The sequence below is a fragment of the Schistocerca gregaria genome, chromosome 1 (genome assembly GCF_023897955.1).
Source record: "Schistocerca gregaria isolate iqSchGreg1 chromosome 1, iqSchGreg1.2, whole genome shotgun sequence".
NCBI lineage: Eukaryota > Metazoa > Arthropoda > Insecta > Orthoptera > Acrididae > Schistocerca > Schistocerca gregaria.
In genome coordinates this window covers 167669051-167693418 of record NC_064920.1, presented here as the reverse complement: position 1 = coordinate 167693418, position 24368 = coordinate 167669051, and the positions used below count along the sequence as shown (strand labels likewise).

The 24368-nt window shown below is 45.2% G+C and overlaps 1 protein-coding gene across 3 annotated transcripts in view; it reads right to left on the bottom strand.

Annotated features, from left to right (window-relative positions):
• The window catches only part of LOC126336125 (protein-tyrosine sulfotransferase-like), an 859377-nt gene that overhangs the window by 101725 nt on the left and 733284 nt on the right, over window positions 1-24368 (bottom strand). For all 3 annotated transcript variants that reach the window (XM_049999633.1, XM_049999618.1, XM_049999625.1), the window contains one exon: window positions 23941-24071. In XM_049999633.1, the coding sequence (XP_049855590.1) occupies window positions 23941-24071 (131 nt within the window). The remainder of the gene's footprint in view (window positions 1-23940; window positions 24072-24368) is intronic.

Sequence of the window (24368 nt, the reverse complement as noted above, 5' to 3'; positions counted from 1 at the left end):
AAAATAATAAGACAGTTACATCTAGACTAAAACTGATCGGTTTTATTGTTGTATGGCTCTTTTCTCCTTCTTGTAACTCTAGAACAAAACAGGACTAATCTGAAGCCGTGAAATTTGCGGGTATTTTTTTATTATTACATTTCTTGCAATCGTTAGTAGAAACTGTTGGCTTTTATCTCGAGATCTTCGACCGATGCTAGATCAACGATTGTTCTGACGTTACGCCACCGCGAATAACTGGCACTGCCGAAGATTCACCCACTACTACAGTCAGCCGCCAGCCACTCGCGCTGATGTAACGTCAGAATAATCATTGAACAAAAGTCGCCCCACGTTCCACAGATAAATCCAGCAGGCAATATGTCATCAAGCCTAAACAGTTTTGTATGAGAGGAAACATCAAGGAGCGCTGTTGCGGCGATGGCGGTTCAGGCACCCAACCCCCATCCAGGTTGCACTAAGACTCTAAAAGCAGAAGCAGGATTGGTCCGATTCGAAAGGTAACCCTCAACCCGGGCACGTGGTACATCTCTAACGCCCTCGTCGTCCAAGGAACATTACTGCTTAAAAAAAATGGCTCTGAGCACTATGGGAATTAACATCTATGGTCATCCGTCCCCTAGAACTTAGAACTACTTAAACCTAACTAACCTAAGGACATCACACAACACCCAGCCATCACGAGGCACAGAACTGCTTAACATCCTTTGCTCCTTTCGACCCCAGTAAACAATCCCCGCCCCCTCACACCGATGTTTTAAGGAACGAACTTCCATGTATAAAACATCTAGTTTTGCATGTGTCTCAATGTTTATGACGTCATATCTTCCTAATTATATCCCGACATATGATATAATTTTAGCAGACAGCTGTGGCCGAGCGGTTCTCGGCGTTTCAGTCCGGAACCGTGCTGATACTACGGTCGCAGGTTCGGATCCTCCCTCGGGCGCGGTTGTGTTTGATGTCCTTAGGTTAGTTAGGTTTAAGTAGTTCTAAGTTCTACAGGACTGATGACCTCAGATGTTAAGTTTCGTAGCGCTTAGAGCCATTTCAACCATCTTATGATATAATTTTGCAGTTTCATTCAGTGGTGTATGTGGATACTGTCCGCAAAATGTGTTACAACTGGTTAGTAGTAAAGAAATAAAAAATTAAAATGATATCCCTGATGCTGAAGTTTTACTGCATAACCACTGAAAACGTACAAAGGCGAGAAAAAATTTCGAGAAGATTTGAAATTACGTGTAGGGTTTCTTGGAGGTCGTTAAGAACTCTAGTTCTCATATACCGGATTACTATAGTCTTCATGCCGTGGGATAAGCTCTCAAGAAACACACAATTTCTAACTTTAATAATAGAATTAGGCCAGGTGATGCTGAGGGAATTAGATTAGGAAATGAGACACTTAAAGTAGTAAAGGAGTTTAACTATATGGGGAGCAAACTAACTGATGATGGTCGAATTAGAGAAGATATAAAATGTAGACTGGCAATGGCAAAGAAAGCGTTTCTGAAGAAGAGAATTTTGTTAACATCGAGTATAGGTTTAAGTGTCAGGAAGTCGTTTCTGGAAGTATTTATATGGAGTGTAGCCATGTATGGAAGTGAAACATGGACGATAAATAGTTTATACAAGAAGTGAATAGAAGCTTTCGAAATGTCGTGCTACAGAATGATGAAGATTAGATGGGTAGATCACATAACTAATGAGGAGGTATTGAATAGAATTGGGCAGAAGAGGAGTTTGTGGCACAACTTGACTAGAAGAAGGGATAGATTGGTAGGACATTTTCTGAGGCATCAAGGGTTCACCAATTTAGTATTAGTGGGCAGCGTGGAGGATAAAAGTCGTAGAGGGAGACTAAGAGATGAATACGCTAAGCAGATTCAGAAGGGTGTAGGTTACGGTAGGTACTGGGAGGTGAAGAAGCTTGCACAGGATAGAGTAGCATGGAGAGCTACATCAAACCAGTCTCAGGACTGAAGACCACAACAACATAAACTTTTAAATTCGGTCAATTATTGTATGGAATACTCAAAACGAAATTTTTGTCGCCTGTGGACGCGGTAAGACAGGCAACATATTACTGGTCCGGTTATCGCTAACCAGGTTGGTAGTTTAGTGTTTTTCCGGCTTAAAACCGATCGAAAAGTTTTCGTTTGAGTGCGTTCCTGTAGCGTGTATGCCAGGTAGTGCGAGTCCGATGCTGGTATATAAGCACCAACATGTAAGCAAGGTATTAATGTGACATTCGTATCTTTCCGACACGCGTGTGGCAAATGCTGAAACGTGAACTATAGTAACGATATTGCCAAATGCATCCCAAAGGACCAACGCGTTGTTATTCTTTTCTTGGGTGCCGATGTACAAACAACGGTAGGTATCCATCGGAGAATGAAAAATGTGTATGGGGCAGCATGTCTGACGAAAACCACCGTCATGGAACGGTGCACCAAGTTCCGTGCTGGTAGCGACTCGACACAAGACGCCGGTCAGTCTTGGAGGCCAGCCTCATCCAGTCAAGGAACTTGGTGTCTCCATGACTAGAGAACGGTACTGCGCAACTATGGAGAAATTACGGCAACAGCGCGCAATTAACGCGAAACGTCCGGAAAATATGCGACAAGGGGTACTGCTACTTCATGATAACGCGCATCCCCAATCGGAAATATCGTAATGCAGAAGTTACGCCAGTTCAAGTGCGTAACACTCGAGCAGCCGCCCCATTGTCCTGATCTCTCTATACGCGATTATGACGTCTTCTGTTGTGGTTGGCAGGAGAGCCAACACCGTGCTACTAGAGGAGGCCGAAAGGCACGCGTTTTAGTTCACGCAGGCTGGCGTGACGTCTGGAACAGGGCAATGAAATTAGAATTTAGAAAAACGGACGTAGCTGGTGGAATACTTAACTTTAATCCATTAATGACGAACGTTGGATTTGACGGTACATAGTTCACCAAATCAATAGTAACTGTTAATGGCGCCTTGTTAGGTCGTAGCAAATAACGTAGCTGAAGGCTATGCTAACTGCAAATGAGAGCGTAGAAGTCAGTGAACCATCGCTAGCAAAGTCGGCTGTACAAGTGGGGCGAGTGCTAGGGAGTCTCTCTAGACCTGCCGTGTGGCGGCGCTCGGTCTGCAATCACTGATAGTGGCGACACGCGGGTCCGACGTATGCTACCGGACCGCGGCCGATTTAAAAGCTACCACCTAGCAAGTGTGGTGTCTGGCGGTGACACCACATCTTCGGTCCCTTAAAAAAGACAATGACGGTTCGCTGTTCCTGTCAGACGACGATGTGCCGAAAAGCCAGTTTGGACTTCTTCATGTAGCGAGAGATGATATTTTACAAAATGGGTATCTTCAAACTGAGGCGTCGGTGGGTTGGTTGCCTCAATGCTCACAATTTCACCCGATTGGCATACAGATTGAGGACTGTACGGCCATCGGATGAAACTGTTTTATCACTCATTACAAAATGAGGTCACAAAAGTCACGGGGTAGCGATATGCACACACAAAGATGGCAGTAACATCGCCTACATAAGGTATATGAGGACAGCGCATTGGTGGAGCTGTCATTTGTACTTGTTCAAATGGCTCTAAGCACTATGGGACTTAACATCCGAGGTCATCAGTCCCCTACAACTTAGAACTACTTAAACCTAACTAACCTAAGGACATCATACACATCCTGCCCGAGGCAGGATTCGAACCTGCGACCGTAGCGGTCGCGCGGCTCCGGACTGTAGCGCCTAGAACTGCTCGGCCACAAAAGCCGGTTCATTTGTACACAAGTGATTCATTTGAAAAGATTTCCGACGCAATTATGACCGCATGACACGAATTAACAGAGTTGGAACGAGGAATGGTAGTCGGAGCCAGAGATATGGGACATTTTATTTCGGACATCGTTAGGCAATTCAACAATCCGAGGATCGACAGTACCAAGAGTGCGCCGAGAATACCAAATTTGAGGCATTACCTCTCACCACAGTAAGCGCAGTGACCGACTGCCGTAACGACCGAGAGCAGCGGCGTTTGCACAGAGTTGTCGGTGCTAACAGACAAGCAACACAGCGTTAAATGACAGTAGAAATCAATGTGGGTCATATGCCGAACGTTTCCGTTACGACAGTGCTCCGAAATTTTGTTTAATGGGCTAAAGCTGCAGACGACCAAGACGAGTGCCTCTGTTAACAGCACGACATCGCCTGCAGCGCCTCTCCTGGGCTCGTGACCGTATCGGTTGGATGCAAGTCGTCGGGAAAACCACGGCCTGGTCAGGTAAGTCCCAATTTCAATTGGTAAGAGCTAGCGGTAGGGTTCGAGTGTGGCGCACACACTAAAAGAAATCAGCTAAATTTCGATCACGCAATAAGTCACACAAATCTGTGGTCTGTAAATTCAACTAAATACTTAGGGATTACAATTACAAACAACCTAAATTGGAACGACCACATAGATAATATTGAGGGTAGAGCGATCCAAAGACTGCGATTCATTGGCGGAACACTTAGAAGGTGCAACAGGTCTTCCAAAGAGACTGCTTACACCACGCTTGTCCGCCGTATTGTGGAGTACTGCTGTGCGGTGTGGGATCCGCATCAGGTGCGACTGACGGATGACATCGAAAAAGTACAAAGAAAAGCAGCTCGTTTTGTATTGTCTCGAAATAGGGGAGATAGTGTCACAGACGTGATACGTGAATTGGAGTGACAATTATTAAAACTAAGGCGTTTTTCGTTGCGACGGGATCTTCTCATGAAATTTCAATCACCAGTTTTCTCCTCCGATTGGGAAAAGATTGTGGTGACACCCACCTCTATAGGGAGAAATGATCATCACGATAAAATATGAGAAATCAGGGCTCGCATAGAAAAACTTAAGTACTCCTTTTTTCCGCGTGCTGTTCGAGAGTGGAACGGTAGAGAGACAGCTTGAAGGTGGTTCACTGAACCCTCTGCCAGACACTTTATTGTGAATAGCAGAGTAATCACGTAGATGTAGAAGCTATGGACCCAAGTTCTCACTGTGCAAATTGTTGGTGGCTCTATAATGGTGTTGACTGTGTTTACATGGAATTGACTGGGCCCTGTGGTCCAACTGAACCGATCATTGGGTGGAAATGATTATGTCTGGCTAGTTAAACAGCGTTTGCAGCCATTCATGGACCTCACGTTTGCAAACAAACTGTGGAGTTTTTATAGACGACAACGCGCCATGTCACTGGGCCACAGTTGCTCGTGATTGGTTTGGAGAACATTCTGGACAGTTTGAACGATTGATTTGTGCACCGAGGTCGATCGACAGGAATGCTATCGAACATTTATAGGATACAACCGATATCAATTCCTACACAAAATCCTGCTTCGACAACACTTTCGGAATTATGGACGGCTATAGAGGCAGTATGGCTCAATATTTCTGCAGTGGACATCCAATCACTTGAGACTATGCCACGTCGAGTTGTTGCATTACGGTGGACAAAAGGCCATAGACACTGGTTCCCAGGTAGATGGGGTGTTTCTTGGCTTCCGCAAGGCGTCTGATACAGTTCCCCACAGTCGTTTAATGAACATAGTAAGAGCATATGGACTATCAGACCAGTTGTGTGATTGGATTGAAGTGTTCCTAGATAACAGAACGCAGCATGTCATTCTCAATGGAGAGAAGTCTTCCGAAGTAAGAGTGATTTCAGGTGTGCCACAGGGGAGTGTCGTAGGAGCGCTGCTATTCACAATATATATAAATGACCTTGTGGATAACATCGGAAGTTCACTGAGGCTTTTTTGCGGATGACGCAGTAGTATATCGAGAGTTTGTAACAATCTAAAATTGTACTAAAATGCAGGACGATCTGCAACGAATTGACACATGGTGCAGGGAATGGCAATTGAATCTCAATGTAGACAAGTGTAATGTGCTGCGAATACACAGAAAGAAAGATCCTTTATCATTTATCTACAATATAGCAGGTCAGCAACTGAAAGCAGTTAATTCCATAAATTATCTGGGAGCAGGCATTAGGAGTGATTCAAAATGGAATGACCATATAAAATTAATCGTTGGTAAAGCTGGTGCCAGACTGAGATTCATTGGAAGAATCCTAAGGAAATGCAATCCGAAAACAAAGTAAATAGGTTACAGTACACTCGCTCGTCCACTGCTTGAATACTCCACAGCGGTGTGGGATCCGTACCAGATAGGGTTGATAGAAGAGATAGCGAAGATTCAACGGAGAGCAGCGCGCTTCGTTACAGGATCATTTAGTACTCGCGAAAGCGTTACGGAGATGATAGATGGACTCCAGTGGAAGACTCTGCAAGAGAGACGCTCAGTAGCTCGGTACGGACCTTTGTTGAAGATTCAAGAACATACCTTCACCGAGGAGTCAAGCAGTATATTGCTCCCTCCTACGTATATCTCGCAAAGAGACCATGAGGATAAAATCAGAGAGATTAGAGCCCACACAGAGGCATACCGACAATCTTTCTTTCCACGAACAATACGAGACTGGAATAGAAGGGAGACCCGAAAGATGTACTCAAAGTACCCTCCGCCACACACCGCCAGGTGGCTTGCGGAGTATGGATGTAGATGTAGAAAAGGTCAGACACGATATTAGGACGTATCCCGTTAGTCTTGTCATCTCTGTGTATGCTACAACTTGTCGTCGATCAGAAGGACTGTGGTGCTGATATGCTGTGCCATACCGGACTAGCCAGGCACCAGCCGAGACGCAGCACAGCGCCACCTGCTGCTGTCGCGTGCGAACGTCTCAATTACCAGCACCGGGGCGCCCGCTCTGTGTGCCTTTATACGTCGGCAGAGCCGCGCCTCGCGGTTTACGCTGCAGCAGCGGCGACTACACAGAGAGCCGGTGCGTCATTAGTGGGGCGGCCTGTGAGAGCAGAGCTACTCTCGTGGCAGCCCGGCCCCCCTTCGCAACCGCAGAGCACTCCAGCGGCACCGCTCCTGCCCGGGATTACCTGGCACAGATAACACGGCACCGGCAAACACGGCGCCGCTACTGCGTCTGCTACTGCACCAGTCCTTGCTTATCTGCCTAGGCACCGCACACGTACAGCTGGCTGCCGCCACACGACAACGAGAAGTACACTCCCGTAGTGCAATGAGTTGCTTTTGCGCGCATACAAACAGTCCAAAAGCGTCTGCCGATAAGCAACAAGTGAACCGTACACAGCGTTCCTATGTACCTCGCGCTGGTGTGGCCGACGGAGAGGGTATTCTTACGTGCAGAACACAAGTTTCTTATCCTGGGAGAGGTTGACAGAAGTTAATATGATCTTTGCAAGAAAAAAGAAAAAGTTCAAATGGCTATGAGCATTATGGGACTTAATATCTATGGTCATCAGTCCCCTAGAATTTAGAACTATTTAAACCTAACTAACCTAAGGACATCAACGAACACCCAGTCATCACGAGGCAGAGAAAATCCCTGACCCCGCCGGTAATCGAACCCGGGAACCAGGGCGTGGGAGTGGCAAGGCAACTGGCTCGTCACAATACGCCAGTCACTACTCTTGATGAGCTGTGGTATCGTGTTGAAGCTGTGTTTGGCTCAATGCCCAGGCGTACCATTGCCGTTATTACGGCCAGAGGTGGTTGTTCTTTCCAATTTAAGTTGATTGTGATTGTAATTTCTAGGTATTTAGCTGAATTTACGGCCTTTAGGTTTGACTGATTTATCGTGTGAGCGAAGTTTAACGGACTTCTTTTAGCACTCATTTCATTATTTAGGGTCAATTGTCAATTTTCACACCATACTGACAACTTTTATAAATCTTTTTACAATTTACTTTGATTTTCTGATGGCTATACTAGACGATAACCAACAGCATCACCTGCAAACAACCTAACACGGCAGATTGTTTCCTAAAGTGTTTATATAGATAAGGAACAGCAGAGGCCCTGTAACACTACCTTGAGGGACGCCAGAAATCACCTGTTTTACTCGAAGACTGTCTATCAGTTAGTACAAACTGTGACCTCTCGGACAGAAAATCACGAATCCAGTAACATGATCGAGGCGATAGCACGCAATTTAACTACAAGCCGCTTGTCTGGTACAGTGTCAAAAGCCTTTTGGAAATCCATAAATACGGAATAAATTTGGAATTGCTTGTGAATAGCACTCAAGGTTTCGTTGCGTCTTCATGTCTGACCAATAATGAGTATTTTTTTTAGAATCATTTAGTCCTTTCTTTGCTTCACTTCCCAGATTCCAGCTCTGATACCCATACAATGCTACACTCCAAATGTACACTTTCAGAAGCCTTACCTGATTTGTGCTCGCCCGAGTAGCCGTGCGGTTCTAGGCGCTACAGTCTGGAATCGAGCGACCGCTACGCTCGCAGGTTCGAATCCTGCCTCGGGCATGGATGTGTGTGATGTCCTTTATCTCCGCCCCCGGCCCTTTCGCTTAGTAACCCTCCATGCTGACTATTTTTAGTTGTTCGATAATACAGAAGCGCAACAGCAGATATGCTGGGAGTCTCTAGAGGGCTATGCGCTTTGGAGGTACGTATATGGATCTCAGACATCATCGAACCACCACAGTCATTTGCGTTTCTCATCTTCAGTCTCTCTTCGATTGTTGTGGCAATGATAATGCTGTCTGCTTGTCGCTGCTGAGTCCACGTTTCAGTCTCTTTTAAGACCCTAGACTGTCTCCTGTGCACAGCCTCAGAGATATCTACTATCAGGACCACCTGATTTGGCACCTTCCTAATAGCATTCACACTGATGTCGGTGGCGCAACTGACAAGCTACAATGCTTGTTTGTTGGCCGAACCTCTTCCAATACTAGGAAGCCAACACAAGGCACGCAAAAACAGGATGTTCCCTAATTCGCATAAATCTTTGTCGCAACAGAAAAATCAAGTACTCGTTAATGAAGTAACTAAGTTACAGGCTTTGACATAAAATGACAACATCGAGAGCAATTATATGATGTATACATTTTTAATTTAATACTCCTGATCAAGACAATTAAATAAAAATTGTTCCTATGGTTGCAACGAAGGTGGACGTGGTATAGAAGGAGAAATACTGTACGCATTGGCCGTTCGGCCTGACAATTCAGTAAAGAATGGACAAGACACCCGATATCATCGTATTGTACCGTGAACAGATCGTGGTGTGACACACGCGACACTGTCCTGGTGATCGTGGGGGCTGTCGGCATTCCACAAGCCACAGTGTCAAAGGTGTGCCACTAGCATCTCAATCTGGGGGAAATTCTCTACCGACAGAATCAACTGCCGTGAACAATGTGTTTACGAAAGGAGTGAGCATTAACAATCGCACATCGTAATAGCGCACAGACGAGCAAAGAGGGGCACAAATACGCTTAAAACCACTTGAGGCTACACAAGGGTAATCTGAAAAGTTCTCTGCCTCTGAAACACAATGCAGCACTAAGTGTGTTAATTTTTCTTCGGAGGTTGGTACAACATGCAGAGGGGATTATGTTGAAAAATAAAAGGTTTCTGAAAGCATAAATTATCATTTTCACTCTCAGATAAGACAATTTTTATATCACTCTCGTACATTTCGGGACACTGTTCAGGCAGGCGGCGGAGTATTGTCATCTGGAAGTTTACACAGGGTGAAATGAGACCTCTGACGTTCATTACCCTTATCGATGGACAATAAGAAACCCCTTACCTGAATGAGATTTTCACTCTGCAGCGGAGTGTTCTCTGATATGAAACTTCCTGTCAGATTAAAACTGTGTGCCCGACCGAGACTCGAACTCGGGACCTTTGCCTTTCGCGGGCAAGTGCTCTACCATCTGAGCTACCGAAGCACGACTCACGCCCGGTACTCACAGCTTTACTTCTGCTAGTATCCGTCTCCTACATTCCAAACTTTACATAAGCTCTCCTGCGAACCTTGCAAGGTTCGCAGGAGAGCTTCTGTAAAGTTTGAAAGGTAGGAGACGAGGTACTGGCAGAAGTAAAGCTGTGAGTACCGGGCGTGAGTCGTGCTTCGGCAGCTCAGATGGTAGAGCACTTGCCCGCGAAAGGCAAAAGTCCCGAGTTCGAGTCTCGGTCGGGCACACAGTTTTAGTCTGGCAGGAAGTTTCAACCTCTTACCTGATCACGTGTATTTATTTCTTCAGCTACAGCACCTCACAGTCTTGAATACGATCCAAAAGCACCAAAATTTTTCCCTGCTGATTTGAGAAACACTCACCGAACTCTTACAACCAACCAGATCAACTGACCTCGATCCACTTAAGCATATATGGGGTGACATATCGAGCACAATGTGGAAGCTGTGGCCCCAGTTCTGCTCCATCTCACTGAGCTGTGGTCCGCAATTGACAGGTCACATACTATGCCAGGTAGCAGCCTCTAATCACAGTACAGAGTAAGGCGGATAGTACTTCACACCGTTATCAGCTATTCCCTCTCGTGTTGTATTTGCGTAATCAGCGAGAAAAAACTGGCTGTCTGCGTCCCCAATCTGTCTTATCGTATATTCGTGATCGACGCAAGGGACAGACGATAAAGACAATTGTGTATAGTACACTACGGAAACAGGGTCACCATATTAACAATCCTTCATGAGAACAACGCCTCTCTCCCTGCAATTCCAACCTAAACTCGCAAATCACCGCGCTCAACTCAGAAACAAGCCCAAAATATTTTCTGTAAATAAGAGGCAGTTTACAGTTTGAGGTCCTATAAGTATGCAAAATATAAACATAGTTGCCCATTTACTTAGTATCAGGCCATGGCCACTGTCAGTGGGTGTTTTCAGAATTTTTGTGAAACATTGTATGATACTTAAAAACTGCAGAATGAAAATTGGAATGAGATTTTCACTCTGGAGCGGAGTGTGCGCTGATATGAAACTTCCTGGTAGATTAAAACTGTGTGCCGGACCGAGACTCCAACTCGGGACCTTTGCCTTTCGCGGGCAAGTGCTCTACCAGCTGAGCTACCCAGGCAAGACTCACGCCCCGTCCTCACAGCTTTACTTCTGTCAGTACCTCGTCTCCTACGTTCCAACCTTTTCAGAAGCTCTCCTCCGGAACTGGTAGAGCACTTGCCTGTGAAAGGCAAAGGTCCTGAGTTTGAGTCTCGGTCCGGCACACAGTTCTAATCTGCCAGGAAGTTTCAGAATGAAAGCTAGTTGTCTGCTACATGCAGTTATTTTACATGAAACGTTTTTTGATATTTATGCCATCCCCACATATGTACAATAAGTCCAGTATTAAAATACGGGCCCAAGAGCAGTGAAGAACTTACCAGTGATTTATTAATCGTTTAATTCAAATAGTACATTCTACATATTACTTTTTCAAAGGTTATATATAATTATCATGTAGTTTATTTTATGAATATGAAAATCCAACTAGATGAACTAGAGGCTATGTCAAAAATATTGACCAGCAGCTTGAAAACCATGGTCTGCATACTGCGTTGTTCAGGGCTCAAGGTTATGCTGCGCCGGTGTCCGCTGCACGTGCAAGAGTGCAACAAAAAATTCCAGAAGTCAATCCAAAAGCACTGTTCTATCCCCATGCTAAACATGCCTTAAATCTTTGTGGAGTCCATGCATTCTCAGGAGTTTCCGACAGCGTCATCTGTTTTGGAACTGCAGGGGAGTCATACTCATTCTTGTCGCCCTCTACATGTAGATGGGAATTACTTGCTCAGAAAACAGCAAAACTTTGAAACAACTGTACGACACTCGCTGGAGAGCACATAACAATTCAGTTAAAGTCACAAAAGGAAACGCGGAAACAATTGTCAGAATTTTGGAAGATATGCAAGATCCATCCAAGACAAACCTTGAGACTAGATCCTGAGCAAGCTTGCTCCTTCCAGGTATACGCGATTTTACGCTCTTGACTTTAATGTCACCTTTTGGAGCACGGTACTGGAAGTAATAAATTCAGTCCACCAATGTCTACAGTCTCCAAAAATTACTTTTCATAAAGAACACGCCAAATTAAAAAGGATCGAACTACAGTAACTACAGATAATGCTTGTACTTTTGGCCTACTAATTCAACGATATCGACATTAACACTGACCGACAAGACAGAATGAGGGTCCGGAACCGCGCGACTGCTACGGTCGCAGGTTCGAATCCTGCCTCAGGCATGGATGTGTGTGATGTCCTTAAGTTAGTTAGGTTTAAGTAGTTCTAAGTTCTAGGGGACTGATGACCTCAGAAGTTAAGTCCCATAGTGCTCAGAGCCATTTGAACCAACCAGAATGAGGGTAAATAAAACAATGCCGTGAGACGTAGCTCGTGACGCTGGATTACCGATTCAAGAAATAATTCTTTGATCAATGTTTGAATTGTTACGATACACGACCACGAAGACAATCACCAAAATTATCCAAGTTGTTGAAAGGCAGTTTAAGCTTGAAGCTTCCGGACACAATCGGATGAAGCACTGGAGACTCACGGAAGAATTTAAGATAAGGAGGTGTTGCAAGAAATATTTAAGATAAGGAGGTGTTGCAAGAAATAAGAAGTATCATAACATATTTACGTGCAAAGGATACGAGTGTGGACGTCGTTGCTAGAGGGACAATCGAAGAAATACTGCATTTTTTGATTAAATTGTATTGAATTATTATCTGGTACGTCACGTATAATCTAGTACTTTTCGACCACTTGTCTCTCAGTCAAATCATGCAAGATAAAGTTTTCTAAACTGAAACTAATACGATGAATCAAGAACTAACAGCCAATTTGTCCATTTTATCAACTGAAAGGAAAGGTTTCAAATGAAATAGATTTCAACGACGTTATTGAGAATTTCAGTAAATTAAAGGCACGAAAACATTTACTATAGTGACATCAGTAATAACTAATGTCTCGTACTAAGATCATAAAACTAACTTTTACAATATGAAACTTTATTTGCAGACATATAAAATAAAACGTAATTTTCTTATTTTTTCTTTATTATTTCTTTGCATTCTGCCTGATGGTTGCTGAGCTACATGATGACTTGTATTCTCACCTATATCTTTAAGCATGTATATCATACTAGTGCTTATAGTCCACAAATTATAAATAGATTTTTTTCTCAGCCGTTACAGCTACATTATTCATTTTTTTTAAATGTACGCTAAAAGTACATGCCTCCAAAAGGCTTACTCCGCCCCTGATCACAGGGCGACTCAAAGCTTTATGGTCGAAAGTCTACATGTGGTACAGGATCCTAAAGCTGGATACTTCGTGATTAGAAACTAATGGCCGGAAATCAATATTTAGCATTCTGTTTACATAAAGAACTTATACTACGTACCAGCAATTTAAATTGTGCCAAGTGAGAACGGCCAGTATCAATGCATACATTACAATGGCGAAAACATACCTTGCTTCCTTCCACAAAATATCCCTGTTGTCTTATACAATGAGAGAGGCTGCTACGACCGTATAAAGCAGTTACCCTTCAGTCTTTACTGGGTATCACACACCAATTACTTCAGCTAACCATAGAGAAAAATACCCGCTGTGGAAACATCACAGACGAGTGTGTATTATTTTTCATAGTAGCGCCGCCAACTTCAATGCGATAAGGCAGTCGTTTATTATGAAATACAGTGTGTTCCAAAATAACCTTTACAACCTTGATCAACCGTATTTCAGAAATGGGGATAGGTAGAAAGGTGCGGTTTGAGGCATAATGTTCAAATTCACCTCTTTTTTAAGTTAGTTATTAACGAAAACACCCCCCCCCCCAAAAAAAAAAGACACAGCTTATGGAATGGATCAAAGTGACCAAGTCCGGAGAACCTTTCGGACTTATTACACAAGCAAACCACTATCATGTTGACCTTCAGGTAGTGGTAGACGAGGTTGAATGAACCCACAAGTGTCAAATAGAGAACAAGTCCCAGGCGTTCCATCACGAGTGATGCAGATGTGGAGCGGGAGCAACAGGCATTTAACCGGAGACCAAACCAACCAATCCGCCAAGCGTCTTGACAGTCGCAGCTACTACCAACCATGGAGCACAGAATGCAATACAAGTGACTGAACCTTCATGCCTAGAAAACGACATCTTCTGCAAGCGCTTCAACCTGATGACAGGCCAAAGCGCAAAGCATCAGCAAAAGAGAATAAGTTGCATGAACTATAGTCTATCCGAAAACTATAATATTCAAGGACTAAGCCTGTTTTCATGTGTCCGGGAAGATATACCGACACAATGAGAGGATCTGGAGCTTCGAGAACCCCCATTTTACCTTGGAAATTGTGCGTGACAGTCCAAAGGTAAACTGGGCCACGATCGTTAGAAAGGCTTTGGATGGGGCATTTCCAGGTCACTGGAATGGCAGAGAAGGTCCCCAGACATAACCTCATTAGATCTTTTTCTTTGGGGCTTTGTGATAGATGCTGTTTACCAGACACCGGTGCAGAGCCTGCAGGAGCTGCTAGCCCATTTCAGAGCAGCAGTGGCACACGTTAATGAGGACGTGCTAGGCCGGAGATTGAAGGAACTGAAATGTCGCATGCGTTGAATGGCTACGAACATTTTAGGTTAGTGTGAACATTATGCCTCAAACTGCACTTTTCTACACATCCCATTTCCGAAAATGCGTGATTAAAGTTTTACATATCGTTTTGGAACACCGTCTACAGCTGGGTTGCTCATGCAAGACCTCGTACCGCCTGAAATATTTATTTCCGGCCATTGGTCTCTTACCAGAAATTAGTCAGATTAGGAGTTTCTCAGGTCTTTACAATTTTTATGAAGAGGCTCTATTGTGTACATTCTTTCAGTCGCGTAGACGAGATGACGAGCTGTTAATTTATTTACTTAGTCCAGTTGTTTAAAAAAAAAGAGATAAAGAAAAAAGAAAACTACAGAAAAGGACAGGTGACTAAGTTATCTTGCGTCCTTACTCAAACATTCGCTACTAACAGACAAGGCATAATGTCAAACCACAATAAAACTCTTTGTTTCTAATGATATAAAATTAATGAGCAATGAGAAAAAGGCTGATCCGTGCGTGGCTCATGTTCCCGCCATCATGTATTTTATACCTTGTTTTTAACGTACTTCCACCTAATTATTAATTTAAAGTACTGGTGTCACTGAGTTGTTGCTTTGCCTGACCGTGAGCGGCGCTAGCAGCACGTATCGATATATCCCCTCTCGAAGTATCTTTGCTCGACTGCTATTCCCGGTCGTTGTCTGTCGTAATTCAGTTCAGGTCGCGAGTTCGGGCTGCCAGTCAGTTGGAACGCGTCTGGAGCGCATTCCGGACCTCCCAGTCGGGATGTTGCTATGCGGCACTTTGCAGTCGGGTTGGAGCAGCAGTGAGGTCTACGTCGACATGGCTCGCGACCATTGCCACCACGCATCACTTGAGCCGGGCCACGGTCTTGGTGGATCGTCATTCGGTCGCCCCTACCAGACGACGCGTTTTGCGTTTTGGCTCGCCGATCGGTCGTGTGTGTGTGTGTGTGTGTGTGTGTGTGTGTGTGTGTGTGTGTGTGAGCGCTTCGACTCCCGATTTCTCTTCGTGCGTGCTTAGTTACTGTTGGCTATCTTTCAGGTCTTCGTGCTAGTGTTTGTCACGTTGTCTGTGTAGTTGGCGTTGTTGACTATTTTAGATGTTGTCGGCATTCTGAGGGTTGGTTGGTGCGGACCAGGGAGCATATCTCCGTGCGGTGCAGTCGGCTGGGTCCGCTGGCGGTCCCTGTGCAGTGTCGGAGCGTGTGTGGAGCTATCCGATCGCTACGAGCTTTGTGGCTCGCCTACCCAGGACGTCAAAGTTGAGTGGTGTGTTAAGTACCCAAGCCACGTCCGTTCATGTTGTGTCGTTCGTTTCGGTGGTTCGCTGTTGGGGAGCTTTTCCTGTGAGCAACACTGTTTGTAGTGGTGAAATAGAGCCGCCGTGCGGTGGAATTAACTATATTGGTCCACTACAATTTAAGTGCACCAGGGGAATTTTCTTCCTTGTGGCCGTCAGTGTTCTGGTTACCTGCCCTGGCCACTGAAGTAAATTGAGGCAGTGTTCCTTTTGGTGAGGTTAACTATATTACCTTATTTCAAGTTCTAGTGTACCAGTGGAAGTTTTCTGCCTTGTGCCCGTTAGTGTTCCAGTTACCTGCCCTGGCCACTAACGTAATTTCAGGCAGCGCCTTTCCTCACCTGTTGTCGCTGCCCAACATAGTGTGTGGTTTTGACAGCTTAATTCATATTTCACTGCGGATAATCACGTCCGTAACAGTTTGGTGTTTGAGTTTTCATGTACCGATTGGTGGCTAGCAAGTCGTCTGGTCAGTCTGCCCGTGACTGTCTCTTGGTTGGGTTACCGAAAGATCAAGTGTAGTTGGCCCACCACTTGTCTCACCTGAGTGAACGTTAATGTTTTGAGGGCAGGCCACCCCCTACCCCCCTCTGGAGGCGTCTGAGTGCCGTTGTCTATAGTGTCCGTTTCAGGAATGTTTAATGGTCTATTGGTAATCTACACTCCTGGAAATGGAAAAAAGAACACATTGACACCGGTGTGTCAGACCCACCATACTTGCTCCGGACATTGCGAGAGGGCTGTACAAGCAATGATCACACGCACGGCACAGCGGACACACCAGGAACCGCGGTGTTGACCGTCGAATGGCGCTAGCTGCGCAACATTTGTGCACCGCCGCCGTCAGTGTCAGCCAGTTTGCCGTGGCATACGGAGCTCCATCGCAGTCTTTAACACTGGTAGCATGCCGCGACAGCGTGGACGTGAACCGTATGTGCAGTTGACGGACTTTGAGCAAGGGCGTATAGTGGGCATGCGGGAGGCGGGGGGGGAGGAACCGCCGAATTGCTCAACACGTGGGGCGTGAGGTCTCCACAGTACATCGATGTTGTCGCCAGTGGTCGGCGGAAGGTGCACGTGCCCGTCGACCTGGGACCGGACCGCAGCGACGCACGGATGCACGCCAAGAACGTAGGATCCTACGTAGTGCCGTAGGGGACCGCACCTTCACTTCCCAGCAAATTAGGGACACTGTTGCTCCTGGGGTATCGGCGAGGACCATTCGCAACCGTCTCCATGAAGCTGGGCTACGGTCCCGCACACCGTTAGGCCGTCTTCCGCTCACGCCCCAACATCGTGCAGCCCGCCTCCAGTGGTGTCGCGACAGGCGTGAATGGAGGGACGAATGGAGACGTGTCGTCTTCAGCGATGAGAGTCGCTTCTGCCTTGGTGCCAATGATGGTCGTATGCGTGTTCGGCGCCGTGCAGGTGAGCGCCACAATCAGGACTGCATACGACCGAGGCACACAGGGCCAACACCCGGCATTATGGTGTGGGGAGCGATCTCCTACACTGGCCGTACACGTCTGGTGATCGTCGAGGGGACACTGAATAGTGCACGGTACATCCAAACCGTCATCGAACCCATCGTTCTACCATTCCTAGACCGGCAAGGGAACTTGCTGTTCCAACAGGACAATGCACGTCCGCATGTATCCCGTGCCACCCAACGTGCTCTAGAAGGTGTAAGTCAACTACCCTGTCCAGCAGCATCTCCGGATCTGTCCCCCATTGAGCATGTTTGGGACTGGATGAAGCGTCGTCTCCCGCGGTCTGCACGTCCAGCACGAACGCTGGTCCAACTGAGGCGCCAGGTGGAAATGGCATGGCAAGCCGTTCCACAGGACTACATCCAGCATCTCTACGATCGTCTCCATGGGAGAATAGCAGCCTGCATTGCTGCGAAAGGTGGATATACACTGTAGTAGTTCCGACATTGTGCATGCTCTATTGCCTGTGTCTATGTGCCTGTGGTTCTGTCAGTGTGATCATGTGATGTATCTGACCCCAGGAATGTGTCAATAAAGTTTCCCCTTCCTGGGACAATGAATTCACGGTGTTCTTATTTCAATTTCCAGGAGTGTATTATAGTCAAAGAAAGAATTTTTTTTATTGTGCTTTATGTAAATCAATTGTAGGCCTTCAGCCGCTTAAAGCTTTATTCTCAAAATTTCCCTTTAAGCGAAAACATTGCGGCCTTCTGCCTTAAAGATTACGGTATTATATTTTTAAAATTTTGAAATTTAATTGTGGCTTTCAGGCGTTCGTATTGCACCTTGTATATGTTTGTTCTATCCACTTTTGCCCTGAGGCTTTCCGCCAAGCTGTGATTATATATAAATTATTTTAACTGCAATTTTAACTGTATGTCTTCAGTCACTTGGAATTTAACTTGTTGCTTTATGATTTCTTGTTTGGAGGCCTTCAGCTGCGAAAGAATTGGATTTTGAATCTCGTAAAGGTTCGGCTACGTGCCGTATTGGTTTAAACATGTTATTAAATTACAATAAATTAAAAATTTTTAAGTAAAACTGACGGACACCTTATTTTGCCCTTTCCACAATCCTAATCACCAGGTGGATATAGTGAGCGTTTCAAAAACATTTGGCCAACCGGATGTGTGAACATCGAGTTGAATGCACTCATGCTCAGTTCCTGCTGATACAGGGTTTATCGGTGAGCCGAAATACCTTACAGAGAGACACAAAAATGATTGTCAGTAATTGTTCTGACACTTCATATCTTCCACAATCTGCCGAAACGTCTGCATTTGCTCTGTCTCGGAGTCAGTGCGAAGTGGACGAGGTCGGACTCAAGACAACAGCCTCCCGAACACCACGTAGCAGCAGCGAAGTGACAGTGTCCTAAAGATGCGTCTGTATTGTGGTATGTCGTTACTACATTCAGTGTAGCAAGGCGAAAATCTGTGGCCTCTAGTCAGTCGTATAAGGAAGCGTATTTTTCTGAAAATGGCCAAGAGTACTAAGTATTGCTAGTAATCGAAGGAATACGTAGAATATGGATTCATTCCCTCGCCTACAAATGCACAACTAGCACTGTGACTCATTTGTGAAATGAAATTTTGAAATGAAACAATGAAGTCTTCCACGTCATCGTGGAAAACTGAATCCTGACAGACTAGATAAGCCTATTTCATTTTACGAGCGTTAATGCAACACTGTAGGAAAGTTATTCGAAGAATTTGTCACTGTTGACGACGGTCTCCATGCTGTCTGTAATACACTTTACTAGTAGTGAAATGTGGGATTCCACGAACAATTGAGGATCGTCTTGTTTTACATTCAGTTAAAGAACTGATTCACATTACGGTGGGGCCTAACGCATCTGCCAAGATACATATCATTAAAGAGACAGCGCTTCGAGTAAAATCAACGATAAGCCCTATGAGCTGTAAAGTATCAAATTATACAAACATATGCCCAGTATTATGAAATTTATGATTTAGTATATAAAAAACCAAAATGCAATGCTTCTTAGGCATCAACAGAATTAAATTGACAATTACATACAAATACGTTTTAGTTGAAGAGGTACGAACCGCAAATGTTTTGAATTATGGTGGCATAAAATGATGTCACATTACTATCTTTCGTATGAGGCTAAGGCACGAGTGTAACCCCGAGCACCTATATCGGTTGAAGATTATCACGTCTGAACACTGCGATAAGGACACACAACGGCAGTAGCAGATGTTAACCACATTATATTGGCATGTTCCAAGTACAGGACTGCACAATAAGACTCGTATAAGAAATTGGTTGCGGTAGGTTATCCCCTCCAACCACTGCTCCTTTTTTACTCCAGCGTTTTGATAAATATAACATGAACTAGCTCACAGACTATTTCAAATCCACCGGCAGCCAAATTTAATTTCTGAGTTGCTGACGTATTCATTTTCACATGACATCAACACGATTCGTAACTGATCCGTGATTTTGTGTTTTTAATTGCGTACATACCTCTATTTGTACATTATATTTTAATTATTGCTCTCTTATGTATTCTATGTCACTGTTCTACAGGCACTATTGTACATACCGTTGGTTGTATTGAGTTCATCATTTTGGGTTTTTCTTTTAAGTGCGTCTGACTGTATGCTACACTTCTCACATTGATACACGACGGCCGGCCGCGGTGGTCTAGCGGTTCTCGGCGCTCAGTCCCGAGGCGCGCGACTGCTACGGTCGCAGGTTCGAATCCTGCCTCGGGCATGGATGTGTGTGATGTCCTTAGGTTAGTTAGGTTTAAGTAGTTCTAAGTTCTAGGGGACTGATGACTATAGATGTTAAGTCCCATAGTGCTCAGAGCCATTTGAACATTTTTTTTTTTTTTTAATACACGACGTTATTTAGAATGTTGTTCTTCAGTATTTGCCCTTTCATGTTTAGTATTTTACTATAAAAGCACATGCATGTTTGTCATAATGTTGCTCTATAGTGCTGTTTGTAATTCTGCTGACATTGTCATAAATGCCGCAGGGCATCTGGTGTTTGTCTAATTGCGCTTTTGTTTAACTTTAAGAGTGTGTTTGTATGCTAACTTCGTAATTTTAAACTATTTCTTTTTTGCGATTTCGTTTGGTCCTTGTAACCCAAAGCCAAAACGAAGAAAACAAAAAAGTTAAAAAATTACACGTAAAAGGTAGCTATGGCTGATAGCCCTCCAGCGTCTCATCAGTACGTCGCGGGTGGCCTATGCCTCATGTGACAGGGGCTACAACAGCGAACACCGCCAATGCCCGTATTCAGAGGGCATAGGCGACAGCGGCAGAGCTACCATGTGGCACAGGCAATGCAGACACCCCCAAAAACATACGTTTTACATATTAGGTACAATGTGCTTCCGCCTACTGCCAGTCACTCCACATCAGCGACCTCAGTAGTCATTAGACATCCTGAGAGAGCGGAATGGGGCGCTCCGTGGAACTCAAGGACTCGAACAGGGGCAGGTGATTGGGTGTCACTTGTCTCATACGTCTGTACGCGAGATTTCCAGACTCATCCCTAGGACCATTGTTTCCGATGTGATAGTGAAGTGGAAACGCGAAGGGACACGTACAACACAAAAGCGTACAGGTCGACCTCGTGGTTTGACTGACAGAGCCCACCGACAGTTAAAGAGAGTCTTAATGTGTAATAGGCAGACATCTATCCAGACCATCACACAGGAATTCCAATCTGCATGAGGATCCACTGCAAGTACTGTGACAGTTAGGAGGGAGGTGAGAAAACTTGGATTTCATGGTCGAGCGGCTGCTCAGAAGCCACACACAACGCCGTAAATGCCAAAAGACGCCTCGCCTGGTGTAAGGAGCGTAAACACAGGACTATTGAACAGTGAAAAACTTTACGTGGAGTGACGAATCACAGTACACAATATGACGATCCCATGGCAGGGTGCGCGTATGGCGAATGCCCGGTGAACATTATCTACCAGCGTGTGTAGTGACAACAGTAAAATTCGGAGGCGGTGGTTTTATGGTGTGGTCGTGTTTTTCATGGAGGGGGCCTGTTTTGCGTGGCATTACCACAGCACAGGCCTACATTGATGTTTTAAGCACCTTTTTGCTTCCCACTGTTAAAGAGCAATACAGGGATGACGATTGCGTCTTTCAACACGATCGAGCACGTGTTCACAGTGCACCATCTTTGGTTCCTTCGTCGGGTGCAAGTCTTTCGATTTGACACCACTTCGGCGACTTGCGCGTCAATGGAGATGAAATAATGATCATTAGGACAACACAACACCCAGTCCCTGAGCGGAGTAAATCTCCGACCCAGCCGGGAATCGAACCCGGAGCCTTAGGATTGACATTCCGCTGACCACTCAGCTACCAGGGGCTGACTTTATTTTGGGTTTATCATGGGTATAAGCTGACATACCTGAGAGAGGCATTGTTACGTCGCATCTCTTCTCTCTTCGCAGTGGTCGTTTATTTACACTCGTGATCATCGCCATACTAAAGAGTCTGTGTATACAAGGTAATATTGGCGGTTGAAACTATGAAGACTTGGGATGGCGATGACGGAGAGCCTTGAAATTTGGCGGGAGGGGGGCAGAATTCCAAGACAGCTAGGGGGGACGGTGAGCTGAAGCACGCTGACAGCCACTGATCTAAATGCTTATTTACACATCCCTTTTAACACACAAGGGGATTCCGCGATGTTGCACAGACTGCCTGAACTCGCTACCCATCATCCTCCTACCGCATGCTGCGCGCCTCACAGCATAATCGCTGGGTTATGAACCCTCGCTATTGTGGAGTTAAAAGCCCGTATAGCAGTGACTCCAGCTACACCTCTTAGTATTACTGATTTACCCTGTAATTGGCAACTCGTTTGCTGTCGATCTAAATAAGAAATGAGACATTTGCGCCAATAGGTGTTAGATTTGTTCGCATTGCACAGTGAATGTACCAAGAACATCCGCAGATATTTTGGTGGCGCCAAACAACCATTGGCTTGATTTGGCAATCTCGCCTCTGGTTGACTGGCTGGAACGGCAGTTTTAGATTGCTACTTCTTGAAAGGCGGAGACCTCCCACTGGCTCTCAAGAACTTTTCGCAGTTTTGTTCAGTTTTCCTCTGCTGGAGTTTGGTACCAGTGAAGCTAAAGGGCTCCTCTTCCTTCTCAACTCAAGAGTTCGCGCGCGAGTGACGCGTGTAGTTTCCATCACGGCCACTACAACGGCCCTGAGCGCAGCCCTCTCTGTCTGACACACACAGCTTCAATCTACCATGAAGTCTGAAAAGTACAGCGGATTAGGTTCGAAAAAAATGTACTGCAAAAGAGAATCAAATGTTATTCTCTACATAAGAGGAACTTTATATTCTGCACACCAATAAGATGTCTCTTTTCGATGGTCACTTCTCGTGTACAGCCCACAACTTGTTGGTCTTTTCTTCGTTGTGCTAGGCAAATATTCTGGAAACTGCACGGCTGTAAGATAAGTCGCTATTGGTGTTCGAAGTGGGCGTTCAACTGATGACCTTTTGACTTTTTTTTGGCAGATCTAGATTTCAGCTAGAAACTAGCCATTCTCAATACACTATCATTTTTGAGCAATGCATGCCATGGCTGTTGGTCGGGCTTCAACCACAGTTCATTGATTTCAGTGGACTTGGGTTAAGTGAAATAATGAGCGGTTATTTTCAACAAGATGGTGCAACCGCGCATACCGCTCGCGTTTCAATGTCATTGCTTGCTGATATTTTTGGTAAACGCATAATTTCACAGGAACTTTGGCCTCCACGATCGCCTGATCTAACACCACCTGACTCCCTATAAAACACTCTATAAAAATCCGTCCAAAATCCATCGATGAATTGAAAACTGCAATATCCACTTTCACTACTTCTGTTATAGAAGAAATTTTACTGCTTGTGTTTGGAAACATGATTAGACGAATTTAATTGTGTATTCAACAACAGGAGGGACACTTTCAACATTAACTGTGAAAATTTGTAAGTAAAAATGAATATTCAACACATTTTTAACTTGTATTTCACCGAGTTTCATTTCCGTATATTCACTGCGGCATATGACACGCACGGAGTGAAGTTTATAACACCCCTTATTTCTACATTTGGACCTAACTACCATTCGTTACACCAAGAAATATTGTCTAAATAATGGTCTATTCCCCTACAGTCATTCGTGTTCGACTTCTTCCAGTATACCGCAGCATCACCACCACCAAACAACCGCAGATTGCTGCCCATCCTGTCCGCCAGACCATCTCCCTTTTGCAAGTGTAAATTTATGCAATATGTAGTTCAGTTGTCATTTCTTCAACAGCCAGCTACAGCCACAACTTACCAATATAATGCTGTAACCGACCAAGAATGCATTCTCTTGATCAACTTCAGGTACCAAAAGTGGAGGACGTATTAATTAAAAGCATCATAACAGCTACCTGACTGAAACTCGTCTCTGCAATCAAGCCACAGAATGCTGCGGAGGGATATATCTGTGAACCCTCTATCTACGAGCAGGCCACGGCCCACTACACCCGTCACGCCCACTTACATGGTTGAGGACCCCTGTAAGTGGGCAGTTAGAGAAGAAAGCCTGGCGGTGGGAGTAGGTACAGACCTGACTTCGGGGTGCGCGTCCAGCATAGCCCTCATGAGCGTGGTGCCCGAGCGGGGGACGCCGCCGATGAAGATGAGCGGCATCTCGCGGTCGTACGGGTACACGCGCCGGTCCGAGCCCACCACGTACTTCTGCAACAGAAAGTGGCCGCTGCAGAAACACCTGAAACAGCTTGGCAGATACTCACATACATAGGAAGCCAGAAATATGTAGGCACTCTCTGACAGTCAGTATTATTGGAACCGAATGACACACAGTTACAATTCTTGCACGGGTGGGAAGGTTTTCTTGTGTGTTCAAAGCGACCCCTATCACCTGCCAAAATACGTCAATGGAGCTGCCTCGATGGTTTCTCGTAGTTGGTTCAATGTAGCTGCTTTCTGCTGATAAACTTTATTTTTCAAAGTCCTCGACAATCGTCCACGTAG